Raw genomic sequence first — 18,228 nt, 5'->3', positions numbered from 1 at the left:
GGGTTGGGGCCCCTCACCAGCAAAGGTAGGCGACGGCGGGTTGGCGGCGGGAGGGGGGTCAAGAGGGTCATCAGCAGGGGGGGTCAAAGTTGTTGTTGTTGGTGGTGGTGGCAGTGGCAGCGGGGGGGTCGACAAAGGTGGGGGGGTTGGCAATGGCGGGGGGGGGGGTCGGCGCCGCCGGAGGGGGCTAAAATGTGCCCCCTCACCTCGGGCTCTGGACCCCCCTCCCGCCGAAGTCTGGCTACGCCCCTGGTCTGTGTCTACACCACTTCCATTGGAAGGCTGATCTGTGCATCCATCACCTTCTGTACAGAAACATTCCCTTAGATTATTCCTGAGTTGGTCCCCTCTTTTGTGTTGAGTAAGATTCACTTCCTGTGCATTAAGCAGCCAAAAAATGCCCACGCTACACAGAGGATCTCTAATTAGAAAATGGATGGTATCAAAACAAAACGAAACTTAAACGGCTGTTTTAGATGGCAATTCAAGCTGTGAAGAACTAAGGCCAGTGCTGGGCAGACTTACATGGTTTGTATCCCATATTTCAGAATCTGGGTTTGGATAGCCTAGAAAGGGCTTCAATGGCAAGGTCAGTGTTGGGCAGACTTTTACGGTCTGTGTCCTGCAAATGAGAAGACAAATTTGGATAGGTTAGAGTGGGCTTCGACGGCAACTCCAGTAGTTGGAACATAAGGACAGAGCCGGGCAGACTTCTACAGTCTATGTCCCAGAAATGCCAAATAAAGACCACGACCAAGTATTTTATTTCACATTCATTGTTGGTTTAATCATGAATTGATAGTGAGTGTGTCTGTTGGGCAGACTGGATGGACCATTCAGGTCTTTATCTGCCATCATTTACTCTGCTACTATGATACTGTGATATCCTCTTCCACTCTACAACAGAAAGGGGTCAATTCTATAACAGTGTCTCTAGAATTAAGTGTCTAGAGGGTGCCTATTGTGATGCCTATTTGTAAAGGAAAGTAGGCACCTTCTTTCCATTATAGAATAGCAGCATAAACTAGTCTATATGTAAGTAGAGGTGTAAGTAATTATGCTTAAATACCAGAGACACGAGCTTAACTTACAATATTCTGTAAGTTATACACATGTGAGTTCTGCCCAGACTTTCTGCTCATGTGTACCTCTATCTCTGAAATACACAATATAAATATATGCACATATTTACTACATAGTGCTTAGGTAGATTTTTGACAATTATTGACTTTGGAGCTCATTTTCAAAAGAGAAAAAACATCCAAAAAGTGGCATAAATCTGCATTCTGACGTCCAAATTGGTATTTTCAAAACCAATTTTTAGACTTTTTTCTATGAAGTCCATCAGAAGTGAGTTCAAATCACAAGGGGGCATGTCAGGGGCATGTTAAAGGCGGGATCTGGGCGTTCCTAACACTTGGACGTTTTTCAGCCATAATGGAACAAAATTAAAATGACCAGGACTAAAACTAAGATGTTTTGAGCTAGACCTGCTTGTATAACGAACTAGTAAAAAAGGCCCGTTTCTGAAAGACATGAAACGGGCGCTAGGAAAATGATGTCGATACAGAGTTCAATCCCGTCCCTTACCTGGCTACAAAAAAAGAAAAAAAGGGTTACAACTCTAATTCCCGCTGTTGGAGTCTAGGGAATATCTTTATATTGGACAAAATACACGTATTTTCCTTTCATTAAGTCAATATAAAATGACTACTTCTAAATAGCAATTTGGAGCATATGTAGTAATGAACAAGACAAATCTTCAGGCCCCAATGACATCTGTTGTCGTTCTTGGCAGGGGGCAATAAAGACAAAGGGACAGAATGAAAAACCTCAGTCCCTTCTAAACCAAAATATGGCACTGCCTCGCCCTGTGCAAAGCAGCTGCTTCTCCCTCTGGCTGCGGCTCTCCTTTCATAGCTGAGGTTTATTCTCTCCTCTCTGAGATCTGATCTTGTGACTCAGGCTTTTGGCTCAGCTCAGTGAGTGGCCCCAAGCCTATCTGTAGGAAAGCATGTACATCCTGCAAAATACAGGATATCCTAGAACAGAAACAGTGACGTAGCTAGGACTGAACAGGCCCTGGGTAGAAAAATTAAAATGGACCTTCTACAACACCATCTCTCCCAGGGTAGTGGGATCATGGGTGTGTGTGTGGGGGGGGGGGGGGGGGGGGGGAATGAAGTCCTTCAGAGCTCCTGTAGACAAACCCTGCAAAAAGCAAACATATGCCAAACCTATACAGAAATAGAAACTGAAATGCAAGATATCAGAGATGCATTTTCCAAAGATGATATAATGCAACTAAACCACCTCCTGTTTGATTTTAAATTGTGTATGTTGGTTGGCATCACATAGAATAGCTTACTCAAGAATGTTGGATATATATGGTTTAAATAAAATTAAATCAATTAATTGATGATGTATTTATGAGATAGGAGATGTTGATCAACATTATCAAATTTTCACAAAATGTTTTGGTGAAGACATTTTGAGAGGAAGAAGACCCATATGAACCCACTTCTGTTCTATGAATGCATATCCTTCCCTAGGAAATCCGTCAACCATGTGCCCCTCCCTTCTCCAATGCAGCTGTAGGCCCTATCCATACCAGAATCTCCTCTTCCCTATCTCACCGTGTGTCCAGTATTCATTTCTTCCCAACATCCCTTCCTCCCCCTCCCCCATCCAGCATCTTATCTCCTCACACCCCAGGCTAGCATCTCATCTCTCTTTTCCTATCCCTCAACCCTGTACCCTGCCCATCTTGTATCTCATTTTACTTCCCTCACAGTTCCCTATCCACATTCCTCCGTTTTCCCTTCCCCCTCACATTGCTTCTACCCTACTGCAGTAAAATGAAAGCCTGCCTCTGAGCACTGTTCCCTACACTTAAGCGTTGCTGCGTCCCGCCTCCTCTGAAGTAAACTTCCCATCTGAAGACAAAAGATGCAAGAAGACTTAACATGAGTCTGTGCTGCCTCCTCAAAAATGTTGCCAGTCTAGGCAGATGAATAGTCCATCTAGGGCAGCGGTTCCTAAACTTTGTGTTACGGCACCCCGGTACGCTGCAGCGAACTCTCAGGGGTGCAGTGGTGCATCGCTCCCTACTTTCCCCTCCCGCAGGTCTGGCATCTGCTGCTTCCTGCTTCTTCCCCTGCTGCCGCTGCAGTGCTTGCAGCTTACATTTTCGGGCTGTCCGTGATTCACTCAGGCACTGTGAGGACTTCCCTCTCCAGCGACTGGCCCTGATAACAGGAAGTTGAATCAGAAAGGGCCAGACACGGCAGACTGGGAAGGCCCTGGAGTGCCTGTGTGAATCATGGACGGCCTGAAAATGTAAGCTGCAAGCACTGCAGCGGTGGCAGGGGAAAGAGAAGGAAGCAGCAGCAATCCTGGACCTGCAGGAAGGAAGGTAGCGAGCGATGCTGGATTTGGGGAAGGCAGAGGCTACAGGGAAAGGGAGACCTATGTGGTGGGGGGATGTGAAGACTTATGTGGCCTGGGGGGTGCGGAGACCCTTGTGTCTGGGGAGGGGTGCCACGGAGACCCATGTGGCCAGGGGGTTGCCACGGAGATCTATGCGGCTGGGGGGTGCCGCAAACCCTTGATCTAGGGGAAGGGCAAGTCCTGCATCTGCAGTTAATAGTTTGACAACCTCCTTATCTGTATATTGAGGGGCCCTTTTACAAACGTGTGCCAAAAACTGGCCTGCGGCAGTGTGGGCATGTGTTTTTGGGTACAAGCCGGACCCCTACTGTACCGGCGTGTCTGGAAACAATTGGCATTACCACCCGCTTCCGCATGCCCCAAGCAATAATTCTGAATTTGGCGTGTGCCAAAAACATGCAGTAGAAAATATTTTCTATCTTCTACTACGGGGCACCTACCTGGCGGTAAACAGCAGTTGGCACGCACTGCATGCTTAACCACCTGGTTAGTGTGTGAAAACTTACCGCTAAGTCAATGGATGGTGGTAAGGTCTCAGGCCGAAAATGGACACACGCTGGTTTTCATTTTGCCATACATCCATTTTGCGCCTCATTAAAATAATCTCTTTTTTTCCAGACACGGTACAGTAAGGGTCCAGCTTGTACCCAAAACAAATGCCCTCACTACCGCAGGCCAGTTTTTGGCACTCCTTTGTAAAAGGGCCCTTCAATATACAGATAAGGAGGTTGTCAAACTATTAACTGCAGATGCAGGATTTGCCCTTCCCTCGCCGGGTAGACACCCCGTGGTAGAAGATAGAAAATATTCAGAATTATCGCCCGGGGCACGCAATAGCTGGGTGGTAATACCACTTTGGTGCACGCTGGACACATTTAGGCCCTTATGTGCTCTTGTAAAAGGGCCCCCTGAGTAAATTATTCTATTGAAGTTTAAACTGAGGTGGTTGGACTGGGTATTATTTCCTGGTTTGACAGTGGTCATAATGTCAGTCCCAATGGGGGTGTCGGGTGTTAATTTCTAATATTGTACTGGTTCTCAGTCTCAGCCAAAGATCAAAGAAGATACCATCCTCACTCATGGCTCTGACTGTGCTTTTTGAGTGCTACTTTGGTATTTTTAAGATTTAAGAAATTATTTTTAAAATACATTGAGAGAGAAATTTTTAAAAAATCAAAAAAAGGCAATACACGCAATAATCCATAAGAAAATCCTATCAAAGTCTAGCTTCCATCACAAGGAAAGCAAATGAACAATAATATGTGAAATTTTAAAAAGAAAACAGAGCAATAGCCCTCAAAACCCAATTCAAATTCATAATTTAGCCCCATCCTCTGCCTCCTTCCCCCTCCCCCACTACACAGTAGCTTCCTTGACAGAAAATAAGAGCCACAATACATAGAGAGGCATTTACGATATGGCGTCTAAGTCCAACTTTGGATGTTTTGCTAAAAACGTCCAAACTTCAAGTGGGGAATACAGTCATTTTCAAAACAGAAAAATGTCTATCTTTTTTTAGAAAATGGCTATTTGCTAGATGTTTTTGTGCTCTGTGCATTTATCTTTTTGGTCCATTTTTGAAAAAAAAAAAAAAAACAAAACATCTAAGTGAAAAGGGCACAAAATCAAGCCATTGGGATGTAGGAAGAGCCAGCATTCTTAGTAGACTGGCCACACAGACATCCTAGGAGACCAATGGGGCACCCTAGGGGGCACTGCAGCGGACTTCAAATAAATGCTCCCAGATACACATCTCACCATTGCTCCCTTATATTGACTTGTGAGCCCCCCAAAAAATCACCAAAAACCCACTACCCCCAACTATACACCACTACAAAAGCCCTTATGGGTGAAGGGGGCACCTATATGTGGGTACAGTGGGTTTCTGGTGAGTTTTGGAGGGCTCATAGTTTCCACCATAAGTGTAACAGGTAGGGGGACTAATGGACCTGGGTCACTCAGCACTAGGCTACTCTCGGGACCAGCATGCTGCTCTAATGGACCTGAGTATAACATCTGAGGCTGGCATAGAGGCTGGTAAGTAATGTCTTTAATCACATTTTTTGGAGTGGGAGAGGGTTAGTGACCACCGGGGGAATAAGGGGAGGTCATCCCCCATTCCCTCCAGTGGTCATTTAGGGCACATTTTCATGGCTTATTTGTTAATAAGTCCATAAAAAATTAGATCCAATCTTCAGCAAATATCATGAACAACGTACTAATAATGAGCTGAAAAATGCTTAACTATCTCAGTCTTCATTCAAATGCGATATCCAAATAATTGCACCTTCTGTATTTACTTGCCTTTTACTTGCACACAAGTGGAGTTTACAGACCAATGATAAGAACGGAATCATGCGATTGCTGGCATTGAATGCAAACATTGTATGATTGCCATGCTTTGATTATTGAGGTTTGTTTCTCCACTTTTAATAAATACAGAAAGTGCAATTATTTGGATATCACATTTGAATGAAGACTGAGATAGTTAAGCATTTTTCAGCTCATTATTAGTAAGTTATTTGTTAACAAAACAGGTCTAGACCAACATGTCCAACTTAAAGCCCTGGATCTTTTTATTTTGTTCCGTTATAGCAGAAAAACATCCAAGTGTTAGGAACGCCCAGATCCCACCCTTAACATGTCCCTTGTGATTTGAATGCACTTCTGAGTGACTTCATAGAAAAACATCTAAAAATTGGTTTCAAAAATACCAGTTTGGATGTTCTTGTGAGAACAACGTCCAAATGCAGATTTATGCCACTTTTTGGACATTTTTCTCCTTTGAAAATGAGCCCCATAGCATATTTATTTTATTTATTTATTTATTTATTTATTTATTTATTTATTTATTGCATTTGTATCCCACATTCCCCCACCTATTTGCAGGCTCAATGTGGCTTACATAGATTTGTTGACATTATCGTAACAATATATCAGATACAGTTAGTAATGTGTGACGATCAAGGGCGGGAAGAGGGAGAAGGAAGGTAGTGATAAGGATAGTTGTATAAGGTGACCTTTCATAATTGAGCAGGTTGGTGAGGTGCCTTAGAGTGATTATAGGTGTTCATTGTAGGCCTTGTTGAAGAAGAATGTTTTCAGAGAATGTTTTCATATTATACCATAATGTGTATTGTTATTTGAATATATTTATGGAAGTAACTGTCTTTTGCCGGTCTGGCTTATTCTTGCTATACACCGCAATGGGTGATTTTTTTTCAAAAAGGCAGTAAATAAATTGTAATAAATAATAATAATAAATAAAATCTGTCTCTGACAATGATCTTCTGTTTCAGCTCTTTCCTCCATATGTTTCTGTGCTGCCTCTCTATAAATTCAAATTTTACCCCTTCTACTCACCCTTCAGTCCGGAATCTCCCTCTTTCAACCTTCTACTCACCTGCTAGATTTCCTGTAACCCAGTAGCTACAGGTGGGCTTGGGTGGGCATAGGCCCACCCATTCTTGGCTCAAGCCCACCCAGCGGTGGCACCCCACATCATCTCTCCTCCACGGCGTCCCGGCATCTGCCCACCCGTCACTGAACCCCGTCCCTCCCTGGTGTACCTTACAGGCGTCCCCGGCACCTGCAGTGATTCATTATTACTGTCTGTGCCAGCCCTTCGCTTTCATCATTTTGTGTCTGGCGCGACCCGGCTACTGGAAGCTTGTGGAGCCGGTGCAGGCAGCAATAATTGAATCATTGAAGGCTCTGGGGATGCCTATAAGGTATACCAGGGAGGGACAAGGTTCAGTGACAGGTGGTCAGATGCCGGGACGCCGCGGAGGAGGACAGATGTTGATGTGGGGTAGGTAAAAAAAAATCTATATATTTTTTTATATCTCGGGGGGGGGGGGGGGGGGGTGGACTGTGGAGTGCCATGCCATGGAAGGTCTCATCTAAGTTAGCTCTGGACCCTTCCAAAATATTGGGTCTGGCTATGCCACTGCTTCAGGGGTCTGTTTGAGTGGACGCTATTTGAACTGGTTCAGAAAAGTCTCTGCAGGTACTTTTAAACTCTATGTAAAGAGGGTAAATAAGAGAAAGTTGACACGGTTAATTATGCATGTCAGTTCAGAAACTGTTGAATCAGTTTTGAAAAATTTAAGGCTGTTTTATTATATTAAGTGTCAACATCTCTGAGAACAGAGAAGAATTTAAAAGTTACTGATATTGGAGAACGAAAGCTATAATCTCTAGCATCCTAGCCAGTTAATAGAATTAACTGTGACAGTATGAGAATTTTAAAGCTGTTACTGCAGAGAATGTTGTTACTTTCCCTTGAAATTGGAACATTGAATATTACCTGAAACTCTGGTGACTGCTGTCCAAAATAAATATATATAGTTGGACTCTTAACTAACTTATATATTTGTCATTAACCTCCCTGTTTATTAAGCCGCGTTAGTGGCTGCTATGCGCTAATGCCAACACAGACCATTCACTTTGAGTGGGCTGTGTTGGCATTGCAGTGCAGCTTAGTAAACAGGGTGGTAAAGTAGCTATGTACGTAATTCAAAGGAGAACTTTTGGAAAAAATGATTTGTGTGAGGGTTTTTTTTATTTTAAAGCAGGGATATGGATTATCTGGTTCTTTTTACTAGACAGTTAGGGAAAGTCAGGGATAAGCCTATCGAGATTTACTTTAGATAGCTTAGGTTTTCAAGTTTCATTCACTCTTCTAAATCAGTCACTTAGAAGTGACAACATTTTTTTTATTAATTTAAGGCATAAAACCTTAAAATACACCAGATTAGTCTGAAAATATTTTTTTAATTTACAGAGAATCTCAATTAAATTAGAGAAACTCCTCCTTAAATTTTGTTACCAGAGAAAAACTGTTAAGAGACTCTCTCTCTCTCTCTCTTTCTGGCCTGTATATTGTTTAGTAATCGAGACATAATTTATATATTATTGCCAGTGACAATCTCTTTTGTCACAGATTAAAATTTACCTTTGAAATAGTTATCAGTTTGAGGCTTGAGCTAACCAGGTGAAACTCTCCTCTGAGTTCAATATTTTCCTTAAAGTTTCCTTAGAAAGTACACATTTTCTCTCTTACTTCAGACAGCTTTTATTTTTATTTTCAGACATACAAACTCTTCACTTTTACATAACAAAATGTTTCTCATACAGACAGCACTCATACAGCACTTCTGCTGTCTTCAAAGATGTCCATTGCTCTCCCAACAGCTGCTTCTACATAGGTTCCATTAGTGCAGCCAATCATAGTAACATAGTAACATAGTAGATGACGGCAGAAAAAGACCTGCACGGTCCATCCAGTCTGCCCAACAAGATAACTCATATTTGCTGCTTTTTGTGTATACCCTACTTTGATTTGTACCTGTGCTCTTCAGGGCACAGACCGTATAAGTCTGCCCAGCACTATCCCCGCCTCCCAACCACCCGCCCCTCCTCCCAACCACCGGCTCCGGCACAGACCGCACAAGTCTGCCCAGCACCATCCCCACCTCCCAACCACCAGCCCCGCCTCCCAACCCCGGCTCCGGCACAGACCGTACAAGTCTGTCCAGCACTATCCCCGCCTCCCAACTACCAGTCCCGCTGCCCACCACCGGCCCTGGCACAGACCGTACAAGTCTGTCAAGCACTATCCCCGCCTCCCAACCACCAGCCCCGCCTCCCGATCCTGACTAAGCTCCTGAGGATCCATTCCTTCGGCACAGGATTCCTTTATGCTTATCCCACGCATGTTTGAATTCTGTTACCGTTTTCATTTCCACCACCTCCCGCGGGAGGGCATTCCAAGCATCCACTACTCTCTCCGTGAAAAAATACTTCCTGACATTTTTCTTGAGTCTGCCCCCCTTCAATCTCATTTCATGTCCTCTCGTTCTACCACCTTCCCATCTCCGGAAAAGGTTTGTTTGCGGATTAATACCTTTCAAATATTTGAACGTCTGTATCATATCACCCCTGTTTCTCCTTTCCTCCAGAGTATACATGTTTAGTTCAGCAAGTCTCTCCTCATACGTCTTGTAACGCAAATCCCATACCATTCTCGTAGCTTTTCTTTGCACCGCTTCAATTCTTTTTACATCCTTAACAAGATACGGTCTCCAAAACTGAACACAATACTCCAGGTGGGGCCTCACCAACGACTTATACAGGGGCATCAACACCCCCTTTCTTCTGCTGGTCACACCTCTCTCTATACAGCCTAACAACCTTCTAGCTACGGCCACCGCCTTGTCACACTGTTTCGTCGCCTTCAAATCTTCAGATACTATCACCCCAAGATCCCTTTCTCCGCCCGTACCTATCAGACTCTCCCCGCCTAACACATACGTCTCCCGTGGATTTCTATTCCCTAAGTGCATCACTTTGCATTTCTCCGCATTGAATTTTAATTGCCAAACCTTAGACCATTCTTCTAGCTTCCTCAGATCTTTTTTCATGTTTTCCACTCCCTCCGTGGTGTCCACTCTGTTACAGATCTTAGTATCATCCGCAAATAGGCAAACTTTACCTTCTAACCCTTCGGCAATGTCACTCACAAATATATTGAACAGAATTGGCCCCAGCACCGATCCCTGAGGCACTCCACTACTCACCTTTCCTTCCTCTGAGCGAATTCCATTCACCACCACCCTCTGGCGTCTGTCCGTCAACCAGTTCCTAATCCAGTTCACCACTTCAGGTCCTATCTTCAGCCCCTCCAGTTTATTTAAGAGCCTCCTGTGGGGAACCGTGTCAAAAGCTTTGCTGAAATCTAAGTAGATTACGTCCATAGCTCGTCCCTGATTCAATTTTCCTGTCACCCAATCAAAGAACTCAATGAGATTCGTTTGGCACGATTTCCCTTTGGTAAAGCCATGTTGTCTCGGATCTTGCAACCTATTGGCTTCCAGAAAATTCACTATCCTTTCCTTCAGGATCGCTTCCATTACTTTTCCAATAACTGAAGTGAGGCTTACCGGCCTGTAGTTTCCAGCTTCTTCCCTATCACCACTTTTGTGAAGAGGGACCACCTCCGCCGTTCTCCAATCCCTCGGAACCTTTCCCGTCGGCAAGGATATATTAAACAAATCTTTAAGAGGACCCGCCAAAACCTCTCTGAGCTCCCTCAATATCCTGGGGTGGATCCCGTCCGGTCCCATGGCTTTGTCCACATTTAGCTTTTCAAGTTGTTGATACACACTTTCTTCCGTGAACGGTGCTGTATCCACTTCATTCTCAATTGTATTATTTCCAGTCCATCGCGGTCCTTCTCCAGGATTTTCTTCTGTGAAAACAGAACAAAAGTATCTATTTAGCAAATTTGCTTTTTCTTCATCATTTTCCACATAGCGGTTCGCAGTATCTTTTAGTCTCACAATTCCCTTTTTAGTCATTCTCCTTTCACTAATATACCTGAAGAAATTTTTGTCACCCCTCCTTACATTTCTAGCCATTTGTTCTTCCGCTTGCGCTTTTGCCAGTCGTATCTCTCTCTTGGCTTCTTTCATTTTCATCCAGTAATCCTCCATGTGTTCCTTTTCTTGAGTTTTTCTGTATTTCTGGAACGCCAACTCTTTAGCCTTTATTTTCTCAACCACTTGCTTGGAGAACCATATTGGTTTCCTTTTTCTCTTGCTTTTATTTACTTTCCTTACATAAAGGTTTGTGGCCCTATTTATAGCTTCTTTCAGCCTGGACCACTGTCCTTCCACTTCTCATATTTCCTCCCAGCCCATCATCTCCTTCCTCAGGTATTCCCCCATTTTACTAAAGTCAGCACGCTTGAAATCCAGGACTTCGAGTTTTGAGTGGCCGCTCTCCACTTTAGCTGTCATATCAAACCAAACCGTTTGATGGTCACTGTTGCCCAGGTGGGCACCCACTCGGATATTTGACACGCTATACCCATTTGTGAGCACTAGATCCAGTGTCGCTCCCTCCCTCGTGGGTTCCATCACCATTTGTCTGAGCAAAACACTTTGGAAAGCATCCACGATCCTTCTACTTCTTTCCGATTCCGCAGAGGGAACCTTCCAATCTACATCCGGCAGATTGAAATCTCCCAGCAACAGCACCTCTCTCTTGCTTCCCAACTTTTGAATATCCGCGATCAGGTCTTTATCTAATTCCTCCAATTGTGTTGGAGGTCTGTAGACAACACCCACGTGGACAGAGGTTCTATCATCTCTTTTTAAGGTGATCCATATCACTTCTTCCTTTCCCCAGGTCCCTAACATTTACCATGTAAAAATTTGCATTTATTAATACCTGCAAATACCCAAAATAGAACTTCCTAAAAATGGACTAATTTGCATATACCCAGAGCACAAATGAAAGCACAGCACACATCTATAGGCTTCCCACACCTAAGTACTATCACACAACCCTTGTACACATTTAATTAAAATTAATTTTTAATTATTTTAATATGTAGGTGTCAGTGCAGGTCTCCGGTGACCTCACTAAGAATGCTCAGTTTTTCACGCCATTTTGTGGTTCCTAAGGACGTCTGATGACCCTCCCACACATACACACACACACACACACACACACAAACACTCTTCCCAGCAAGCTCCGAGCATAATTAATTTAAAAGTGCGCCATATGCATGAGCTTTGCACATATGTGATTGTGCAATTTAAATAAGTGCGGCCACCATTTTATTAAGACCCTTTTATGGATCAAACCTAGTGCCCCCACTCAATTTAATTAGATAATTGGTGGTGCAGCGGTCCCCGAGGATCTGGTACATTTCCGGAGCCACTGGGTCCTATTTTCAAATGCGCATGTACGCGTGATGTCAGTAATGATGTCAGCGCACATCATCAGCGCTGCCCATGTCTGCACTGTCATCATTATGACCCCGCATGCCTCAGCAACACCAATGGCCCTCCTGAATATCCCAACCAGCTTCCCTGAACTCACTGGCGGCCCAGAACCCCACGAGTCATGTCAGGAATGTGATCCCCGCTATGGGTCCACCCCCTCACATCACTTACTCCCAGAGCACTACCCCCAAGCTCCCAGGGCAAGGTAAATGTATTTCTATTTTGGTTACACTAAGTTATATGTTAGCCACATTGAACCGACTACTAGTTTGGAAAATATGGGGTACAAACGACAAAATAAATAAATAAATAAATAAAATAATATAGCTAGAAGCAAGACGAAGATTTAACGGTAAACAATTCAAAATTTTTACTGCATAAATGAGAAAAGATTTCTCATAAACTGACCTATACCTTAAACCTTTAATAATAAGAAAAGATAAAAGCAACCAGGCAGAATTTCTGCAAGTAAAAGAGGACCCTAGTAGTAAAAACCAGGGAGCGAAAACCTCAGGAGCCTGGCCAAATAAAGATTTATATACCACACAAAAAATCTTAAACTCAATTGGTGCTGCCACAGGAAGCCAATGAAGCTTCATGAACAGGGGCGTAGCATGATCAAATTTCATCTGAATAAATATCAATTTTGCAGCAATATTCTGAATTAAGCATAGTCTCCTTTGCATTTTAAGTGAGATTCCTAAATATGAGTTGCAATAATCTAAAGAAGACAAAATCACCATCTGCATCAACCTAAAATGGTCTTTACAAAAATAAGAATGAACTGATTTCAACTGTCTAAGTTTAAAGAAATATGATATTGATCCGAGGTTCCAAGCTCAGGAAGGAATCGAGAAGCATCCCTAGAACCCTAGAGGTAGTCTCAACCTTCAATGATATTCTATCTGTGAAGGGCACTGTTTTCAGGATCAAGTTTGGTTAGGGCTAAACCAGAGAAGTTTAGTTTTGTCTTGATGACACTTAGAGACCAATTTCCTATCTTCTCAACAGCATTACTAATAACCGAAAAAGAGAAAAACAAATTAAATTCAATAGGAACTAAAAGAAAATGTCATCAGCATAGGAAAAAATTAATTCTCCACTATTAAAAATTATCATTTCCAAAATATTCATAAAAGATTATAAAGAAGAGGAGAAATTGGAGATCTTTGCAGAACTCCACAAGGTGGACACCAGGCCTGAGAAAAGAACACTATCTTAAGAACCTGGTAGCATCTATTTTTGAAAAACTTTCAAACCAGTTCAAACTTTGACCTGAGATTCCCAATTCAGAAAGTTTGTAACACAATATTTCATAATTTACAGTGTCAAAGGCTGCTGAAACGTCAAATTGCAGCAAAACTGCTTGGAACCCTTTATTTCCTAATAATTTCCCAATAATTTCCTGATTTCCAATGGTAAAGCTATTAGTAAAGTTTCAGTAATATAGAAATATCTGAATCTATGTTAGGAGGAGCTTAAAAGATCAAACTGCAATATATAATTTGATAGTTGAGAACTGACCAAAAATTCTATTAACTTAGGGGCCCTTTTATTAAGCCGCGTAGGCACATATGCGCATCCTTTGCACACCAATTGGAAGTTACTGTCCATCTACCGCGTGGTCTGGGCAGTAATCTTACGCGTATCCGCTAAGGACGCCGGAAAATAATTTTTATTTTCCTGCTCACGGTGAAAACTGGACTGTAATTGTCATTCTATGCATATAGACGGTTCCCGCGTGAGACCTTACCACTAAGTCAATGGGTGGCAGTAAGGTCTCAGACCCAAAATGGACGTGCACCAATTTTTATTTTGCCACACGTCCATTTTTGGCAAAAGTTTTTAAAAGGCCTTTTTTATAGGTGCGCTGAAAAATGGATTTGCTCACGCCCAAAACACACGCCTACACTAGCACAGCCCATTTTTCAGTGCACCTTAGTAAAAGGACCCCTTAGCCAATAAGAATATGCTTGCAATGGGTCTAAAGCTAGCTGGAAAGGAAATATCAAGACCAGTAGCTTTAGGAATAGGAGTTAGCACACAATTTCCCATTGCCACAGAAAAGTAACCCTGATTTAAAACTAAGTTCACCAAATCCACCAACCAGTAAATATTAAAGGCTGGAGGTTCTGAGAAGAGATATGCCAGATGTTTATCTAAAGCGTAATTAGAAACTGCTAACCTAATATAGCAGATACCTCATTCTGAGAAGCCTTGTCCTTTTCCTATTGACCCAGCATCGCTTCCCTCTAGTCAAGATCTTGCAAACCACTTTACTAATAATATTTCTACTTTGCATAGCGCTGTCTCATCAACTTTGACCATTGCTACAACCCATTTTTTCTTGGATTCTCAACTGCCAACTAGTGGGCTGTCTTCATTTCGTTGCCCATCCAATTCTCAATTGAGTCACATAATATGGGGCATGAAATCTACTACAGCTCCCCATGACCCTATTCCCTCCATTTTTGTTAAATGTTCAGCTAAGGCCATCCACCTTACATATGACTGATTCCTCATTTTCCACTGGAATAGTTCCGGATGCATGGAAATATGCTATACTAAGATCTTAAACCTTTCTGACACAGGTAATTATTGCCCTATCGGCAGTCTTCCTTTTCTTATCAAAATTGTAGAAATTATCATTTATACTCAACTTCATGATTTCTTGACCAAAACAAACACGCTGCATCCAAACCAAACAGTATTCCAACCATACCATATAGCACTGAAACAGCTCTACTAGGCATCACCACAACTATTTGCCGACAGTTAGACCAAAACAAATTGATTATTCTACTGTCACTTAACCTATTAGCATTTGATCTGGTTGACCATACTCTGCTTCTAACTAGACTTCATCAAATAGGGATTCAGAATCTGGCCCTTAATTGGTTCAAATCTTATCTTTCACATCATTCATATGCAGTCCAATGCCAAGACAGCGTATGCCATTTTCACTTGATTTAGGAGTCCTACAAGGATCAATCCTCTCTCCTATGTTATTTAACATATTTTTGGCACCACTTTTTACATTCGCTTGTTCCTAAGGTTTACAGCTTATATGCATGCAGATGATATTCAATTACTACATTATGTAGATCCAACAGACATCCAAGTGATTTGTAATCTCAATTGTAATTTGACACAGATCACTAATTGGTTACAGCAAAATAAACTTATTCTCAATCCTGAGAAACTGAGGTAAGTTCTTTTTTTTCTAATTTGTCAAGTGAACCCCTTGCACACCCTATCTTTCTCAACACTACTATCATTTTTCAACCACATCATACAAAAATAAGAGCATCCTAGATGAATTACCCTCTTTTCATTTTCAGATCTCTAATGTGATTAAGAACTGTTTCTATAGACTCAGACAAATCCACTCTATTCATTGGCGGCTGGGGGAGGTAGGCTAAGCTGTGCCCCCCCCCCCCCCCCCACCTCGGGCTCTGGACCCCCTTCCCGTCGAGGTCTGGCTATACCCCTGCCACAGTCACTTCGCTATCTCACTTCACTTTCAACATTTACACAATTTTTGGCGTCCTTTATAGAATTAATGTGTTAGCACCCAACTGGCACTTGTGCGGGAAAGCTAGTATTCTATAATCTTAGCACACAAATGGCTCTTACATTTAAGTGCTAAGATTACAGAATGAGGGTGTTAGTTTTTTTTTATAGGTAAATTGATACTAACTTGTAAACTAGGTTCATTATGTGGATTCCTTATGTCTTTGTCCTTTATTTGGTCTTCCTTCTTTGTTATTTTTATTTTAAACCACTTTGATTGCTTGTGATATGTCAAAGTGACAATTAATACATGTTTATTATTATTTATAGGAAACAAAAGATCAATGTTTAAAAGTGTTGGAACAATTTTCAAAACTGTAGAAGATGTGCCCAGTTCAGGAATTTCCTTCTCGTAACCTGAAAACGGTCCATGAACTGACCAACTTCCGTAAACTACTGAAAACTTATCTCTTCGACAAGATATATCACAAAGTTCAACACGTGTAACTGTACAATCTTTCATATATATAGGAATGTCTTATAATGTCTTTTGCTTTAATACAACCATGTATTTCACCACCATGTAACCCAAAACCCTCTGTAAAACCAAATGTATATTCTCTTCTATTTCCAGTATCCACGACGAATTGTAAGCCACATTGAGCCTGCAAAGAGGTGGGATAATGTGGGATACAAATGCAATAAATAAATAAATAAATAAAATAAAATAAAAGAACTTACCACACCTTAGGTGCTCTAAAGCTGAAATGATACACAGGGATGTACAGGGTTGCAGTCTATTCCTTTCCTCTACCTATGAATTCTGTCGCTAGACCCCAGGTACAGGAGAATGTTTGAAAATTAAAAAAACAAACAAACAAAAAAATCAAAGAGTGCAATAGATGGAAACTTGCAGATATTCAGCGCTGCCGGGATGCTGCAAATTTCCAGGACATCTGTCTGTGTGTCTACCAATTAGAAACACGTGGAGGGTAATTTTATAAAGGTTTTTCCATGTGTAAAGGCTTATTATAATATTCTTCCACAGTGTGTGCGTGGATAAGTTCACATGCTAACAAAGAGATGTGTCTTTATTAAAGGACCCTTTAATAAAGATACATCTCTTCATCAACCCAATCCTGAAGGCCCTCCGTGCTTTTTGCATTTGCTGGCTTGTTTTGTCTTGCTCTATATTCCCTGTCTTCTCGTTGTTGCCATAGGAGCTGACTCTGTGGGTGCTGTGGGTGCTTGAGCACCCCCAGTATTGAGAAAATTCCTTGTATTTGTACAGGGAGGAGTTATTTCCATTGGGCTTAGCACCCCCAATAATTATGAAAAGTTGGCTCCTATGGTTGTTGCATACTTACTTGCAGCATTATAGATGCTGATGTTCCTGTGGGCATAATTTGGGTAGAACAGGGGTGGATTTGTAATGTGCATGTGGATTTTATAAAATACGTGACTGAACATATACGTTGTGCTTGTGCATTTGCACACTTTTAGTGTGGGATCCTATTTCCTATGGGCTCATAGATGCTTCTGTTGTGTTTATAAAACTGGCTTAAAAGGGAGTCTTTCTGAACTTCTTACATAGACGTTCTGTTATAAAATCAGGACCAGAATGTCTGTGAGAGGGGTAAATGGAAGGTTTTATGAGATCTTCAGTAATTTATTTATTTGTTTATTTATTGCATTTGTATCCTACATTTTCCCACCTATTTGCAGGCTCAATGTGGCTTATAATGTGTCGTTAAGGCAATTGCCTTACCAGATTATATAAAAGTAGTATTACATAGAGAACATGTCTTGCATAGTAAGATGAAATAAGCAAATATGAGAGGGTCACAATTCCAAGTTATAGATAAGTAAGGAGTGTTACATTTACAGTTATTGATCATTGTGTTATGCCTTGTTGAAGCCAACACAAGCATCTGTTTTATCACTGCTTTCAGTCAACAGACCACAAATAAAGTCAGATATCTGCAATCCATGCTTGTATTGGCATGTGTCTTGTGAAATCTGAATGTCCTGAATGTAATTAAACTATAACTGAAGGGCTGAATGGTATTTAAATTTTCCCATTATAAAGAGAGGCAGACTGCAGAGCAGAGAGATGAAGAGTTTCACCAGACTCTGAAAGGACAGAATGGAATCAGAAGTCACCAGCCATGAAACTTACCAGAAGCATTTTGACCCCAAGGTCTATCTGGAGACCTACTTTGCTGGTGAATCAGGGCTCTTATCTTCCGATGGCTATATGAAGTTTATGCTGGAGAATATGTTTAAAATATTCACCTCAGGTGAGTGGTGCATCCCTTACCTTTGCAGGATTAGAAGTGTCAATTTAGTTACAGATTCTGGGCTGCACTGAAGCTTTACCTAGAGAAATGCTTTACTAATGAAAACATCCTCTGCCAACTCCTGACAAGGGTGGAAGAACTCAGGGAGATTTTTAGAAACACCCAGGTAG

At 41.9% G+C, this 18,228-nt stretch overlaps 1 protein-coding gene across 1 annotated transcript in view; it reads left to right on the top strand.

The window, feature by feature from the left end:
* LOC115481771 (nicotinamide N-methyltransferase-like) overlaps positions 1-18,228 on the top strand; it is a 37,297-nt gene that overhangs the window by 9,093 nt on the left and 9,976 nt on the right. The window contains exon 2 of the mRNA XM_030221152.1: positions 17,848-18,058. Within this exon, the coding sequence (XP_030077012.1) occupies positions 17,905-18,058 (154 nt within the window). The 5' untranslated portion in view covers positions 17,848-17,904. The remainder of the gene's footprint in view (positions 1-17,847; positions 18,059-18,228) is intronic.

This window comes from Microcaecilia unicolor, chromosome 12, assembly GCF_901765095.1.
Source record: "Microcaecilia unicolor chromosome 12, aMicUni1.1, whole genome shotgun sequence".
NCBI classification, from domain to species: Eukaryota; Metazoa; Chordata; class Amphibia; order Gymnophiona; family Siphonopidae; genus Microcaecilia; species Microcaecilia unicolor.
Note: the sequence above shows the minus strand (reverse complement) of the source record. Positions and strands in the feature narration are given on the sequence as shown.